This window comes from Pygoscelis adeliae, unplaced genomic scaffold (assembly GCF_000699105.1).
Source record: "Pygoscelis adeliae isolate BGI_AS28 unplaced genomic scaffold, ASM69910v1 Scaffold46, whole genome shotgun sequence".
In the NCBI taxonomy this organism is placed as follows: Eukaryota; Metazoa; Chordata; class Aves; order Sphenisciformes; family Spheniscidae; genus Pygoscelis; species Pygoscelis adeliae.
In genome coordinates, this window is record NW_008824931.1 from 1,598,503 (window position 1) to 1,602,953 (window position 4,451).

Genomic DNA, 4,451 nt, shown 5'->3' on the forward strand with positions numbered 1-4,451 from the left:
AAAAGTTAATGATGTCCCTGCTGTAAACCGGCGCGATGGGCCCGGTGGTCTGGGTGGCTTCGGCATCCCCCCTCCCTCCCCGAGAGCGCTTTCGGCGGCGAAGTAAGTATGGGCGCAGCTGACGGCGATTTTTCCGGACCTCGAAAACGCGCATCGGAGCCCAGGCTCCAACAAGTGAGGGGGGGAAACCAGCTCTTTGTGAAAGCCGATCTTCCTGGCCGGTTGCTGCTGGCAGCTTAGTAGTCAGAGGTCCACCCTTCACTTTAGCTGCAAGTCATGTGTGTGTCACATGGCTCTTGCAAAACACTTCTTGCCTATGTAGATTTTGCAATGCTGTGACTTGATAATGAAATGCTCTTGGGGCTGTCTTGAGCTGAAATAGCCCTTGCCTAGAAAACCTGGTGATGGCACAGTGGTTTGGTTTTATTTTTTTGGAGGGTCGTTGTACCTCGTTGTGTGACTACGGCCTCTTTCTCTAATTGGCCTGCTCGAGAGTAAGGATGTCTGAGCTCTCTGGTCAATAGTTGTCTGTATCCTGGCAACTGTAAGAGCAGTGGCTTGCCCACCAGGATGTCAGCGACAATAAACCTTGTTTTGCTTATGGCTGTTTTGAGTGAATAAGAGGAGAGACTTGGGATTACTTTAAAAAGCACTTTAAAAAAACCAGCTGCTGCACTCTCAATGCTTTAGCGTTGAAGAGAGTTTTTAGGATTCTTTCACTGACGCTGGCTTTGCTGGCACTCCAGTTTGGGATGATGAAGCCACTGTGCCCTCTAATGTGACTGAAGTGATTATGGTGTTGAAATGTGTGTGTGGTATGACATTACTGCTCTAGATACCCATCATCTCTGTTCACGGATGACACTTTTAACAACTGTTGTCCTGAAAGCATGCTTTTCCACACAGCTGAGGCTACTGACTTGCATGGTTATGGCTTTTGTGCTCTCTGCTTATGGCAGCATGGTTGCAAGTACTCTGGGCCCATGAAAAGCACCTGAAGAGCAAATAGGAGTAGAAGGCAAAGTAGTCCTTAGCTAGTGTGGGGGAGTTGGTGAAAACTGAGAGATACAGCCAGGAACTCAAGTTATATCTTGGCAAGATTACATAACAAGCTTGCTCGTGTGGCTTTGGAAAATGCCAAAACAGTAGCTGGAGGTTGTCAGTGGGTGAGAGAGCAACAAATTGTTGGTGCCTCTGCGGTCGTAATGACTCTGAGAGTTAAACTCAAATTTACCTTGCAGACTGGTGGGTTTTGTAGTGAAAAACTACAAACTACTAGTGTTAGGCCACTAACGCTGTGGAGAAACAGGTTGAAGGGGGCTTTTTCTGTAGATCTTTTGCCTTTCCTGAAGCCTCTCGGCTTTCTAGACTGATGCAGAGGGTAGTTCCCTGCAATGAGATACTGAATGCTGCTATGAAGATGGGGAAAATGTTTTGAGGGAGACTCATTCTCAGTGAAGAGTGCTCATCTGTAGTAGTGAGGACGGCTGAGTTCTTGAAAGCGAAACAAAGAGGAAAAGCTGTTGTTTAAGATTAATTTGTAGTATTAAATTGCCACTTCCTGACAGGGTTGTGTCTGCAGGATGAGGATAGGAGATGGGGAGGGTGTGGTGAGGTGGACAGAAAATATCTGTCACTGTGACATGCATACTTGGATCAATGTTACACCAGGAATAAGACTTACAGGATTATGACATGATTCCTTCTAGTTACCTGTAACAGATACAGGTACAGCTGTCTGTCTGTTTAGAAGTGCCTTGCCTATAGTGTAACACATTCTCACTTCCTTATCACAGCCTTAGATCAGGCTGTGGCCCCAAATCCTCTCTCCTGGGCATGCCAGAACTCGGAGGTCAGTGGGATAGCTAGTTAAAGTTTATTAATAAAAAGACCTGCCCCCTTCAATTTTCCTATTAAAGTTACAGGATTAGAATGCTGCAGGTGCAAGGGTTTGAAGGGGGTGTATGCTTCTGAGAGGTTCCTTGAAACTTCAGGGCTGTGGGACAGCCTAGTGGGCTAGTTAATGTGCTTTTTCATTTGAGTGATGGAGCTGGAGAGGGATGGATGAGATATTAGTGCTAGCATTTGGAAGCTTAAATTCTCAAAACACCTGCCCACCCAGCACTGGGATGTATTCCTTCTGTGTTCCTCCCCCCTTATGGTGTTTAAATGAGCAAAATGTCAATATTGACTCTGTTGTGACTAGATCATGTCAGGTTCGGCATTTCCTACCCCTTTTGCAACTTGCATGTAGTAGGCTGACTAGCATAAACATGCTGCTGGGTGAACTATCTAACAGCCAAGTGGTATTGGGAATTAATCTTGATCAGTGCTCTGTAGTGTCTGAATCTTGTTCTAGATACCTTCTTCAAGGGGAGAAGAGGAAGTGCTTTTTGGAGTAAATCTTCTTTTCTTGCGTTCTTCAGAGGTGTTAGAGAATACCGGTGTGTGGGTTTTCAGTCTTGTGTGATGGTGTTCAGTAGATGACAATCAAGTGACAGCTGCTGGGTTGCTGGAATCATCTGAAGTTGTTTGTTCTCACCTTTCTAAACAGCAATCTGCGATGCGAAGTGGCATTATGTCTTCTGGATTCTGTTGACTTACACAAGCAGTGTGTAATTGGAGTGACAGTCATGTTCCTCTTCAAAATTTCTTGGGTGGTAGAACAAAGTCTGGGGATTTGAGGCTGCTGTGAGTACCTGTTTACAGCAAACTTGCAGCTGATATCAGTGATTAAAGCCAATTCCAGCAGTTCCTTGTTGGACATGGATGACTACCTAGTCTTGTCTGTTTTGGCATAAAGCCTTCCTGGCATTTAAAAAAAATCCCCACATGTCTACCTGCTAAACAACAGTATCTCAGAGGCCCACAGGTCCCTTGTTCCACACAGCTTTGGCCAGGTCTGTCCTCGACTTCCTGGTCTTCTCCTGAACTTGCTGCCTATTGCATGGAAAATGCATGTAACAGGAGGATGCGGCTCTCCGCTCAAAAATTTCAGGGTTGTTTTGGAGGTGCCTTTTTTAAGAGGCAATGAAACTTAGTGTATCTATCCTTTACCTCTTTGCAAGAGGAAGCTACATATCCTCTTCCTTGAGGGGAGGATTTTAAAACCTCACTCTTACTGACATACCTACCTGCCTTGCTGCACACGTTTCCAGTGTGCTCTTATGCGTGCTAAGTATGACTTGCTTATATAAATGGTGAGAAATAGTTGAATGATAAATCTGAATTCACACTGTCTCCAAGTAGTGTGGAGAAGGCTATGCTGCATAGCCCAGCCTGGTTTATGAAGGCTCCCTAAACTGGAAGAACTGATAAGTTAAGTCTTCAGGTTTAAAGAGCAAACTTCAGAAATGGTTGTGTGGCTCTTCAGGAGCAAATACCAAAATTAACCTGCATGGCTTGTTGGACACATTGCTACTGTTGAACCCATTAGCACAAATATGCTATCAGTGTATTTCAGTCTAGAAATAGATTTCTGCAAATTTTTGTAGCTACTTTTCATTTTTATTTGATTTAAACTGTTGCTGTACCCTGAGAGCTGTCTCCTAGCATCACACCATGTGTAACAGACTGCTCATTTGGTTCTCAAGGCCCCTATATAGGCACCTGCTGTATTTTAAAAGGTTCTAAAGCAACTATACCTAGAAAGGAAGGCACTATATCATTGGAATATGCAATGCTTTAGCTTTTTAAAACCTAAATAACAAGGTTCTACTTAAATTATCTCTGAATTGATGCAGGTCCAAGCATCAGTCTTGCTTATCTGGCAAAACTAGGTTTTTGTGACACCCATTTCTAAGGTTGGAGATAGAGCTAACTCAGTAAAGGCTGTTTCCAACCATGCTGCAGCCTGACTGGCACTGGCCCTGGTTTTGGTGGGAGTGAGGCAGGTGGCTTAAGTCACCATATGAGCATGTGGTGGTCACTTGCTTCTGGAAATACCAAAGCCTGAAGTGAGGGAAGGTCTTAATAGCAAGATGTCAAAACCAGTATTTAAGGCTCCTGGGTTCTTGTTGCATTAGCTTAACAGTAGCACTGTGTATAAACTGTTATCGTTCTTGTTTGCTTCTGAACAGTAAAAGATGTAATAGCAGGTTAGATCTGGTTGGGAGCTGCTCTTAGCACTAAAAGTAACAGAGGAAGACAAGTTACTTCATGTTTGGGGGCTGGGGGGGACCTGAATTCGCCTTGGAAGCAAGGGGAGGCTGTTAAGTGAATCTTTCAGATTCATAGTTGAAGACTTACCTACACCAGGAAGGAATTAATTTTTTCCACTAATTTCTGTGAAGACAGTATAGTGGTAATATTCATGTGTTACCATTCTTAAGGGGATTACAACATGCTGCAAGCTCTAATACTTTCAAGTGTATTAGTGCTTACTGTAATAATTTAACTTCAGTAGGGCTGAAAATTCTGATTTTGCAGAGAACTGAACAACGAAAACTTCC

The 4,451-nt window shown here is 44.0% G+C and overlaps 1 protein-coding gene across 1 annotated transcript in view; it reads left to right on the plus strand.

Moving 5' to 3' along the window:
• Positions 1-35: 35 nt before the first annotated feature.
• RAB1A (RAB1A, member RAS oncogene family) overlaps positions 36-4,451 on the plus strand; it is a 14,235-nt gene continuing 9,819 nt past the window's right edge. Inside the window, exon 1 of the mRNA XM_009325028.1 lies at positions 36-106. Within this exon, the coding sequence (XP_009323303.1) occupies positions 36-106 (71 nt within the window). The remainder of the gene's footprint in view (positions 107-4,451) is intronic.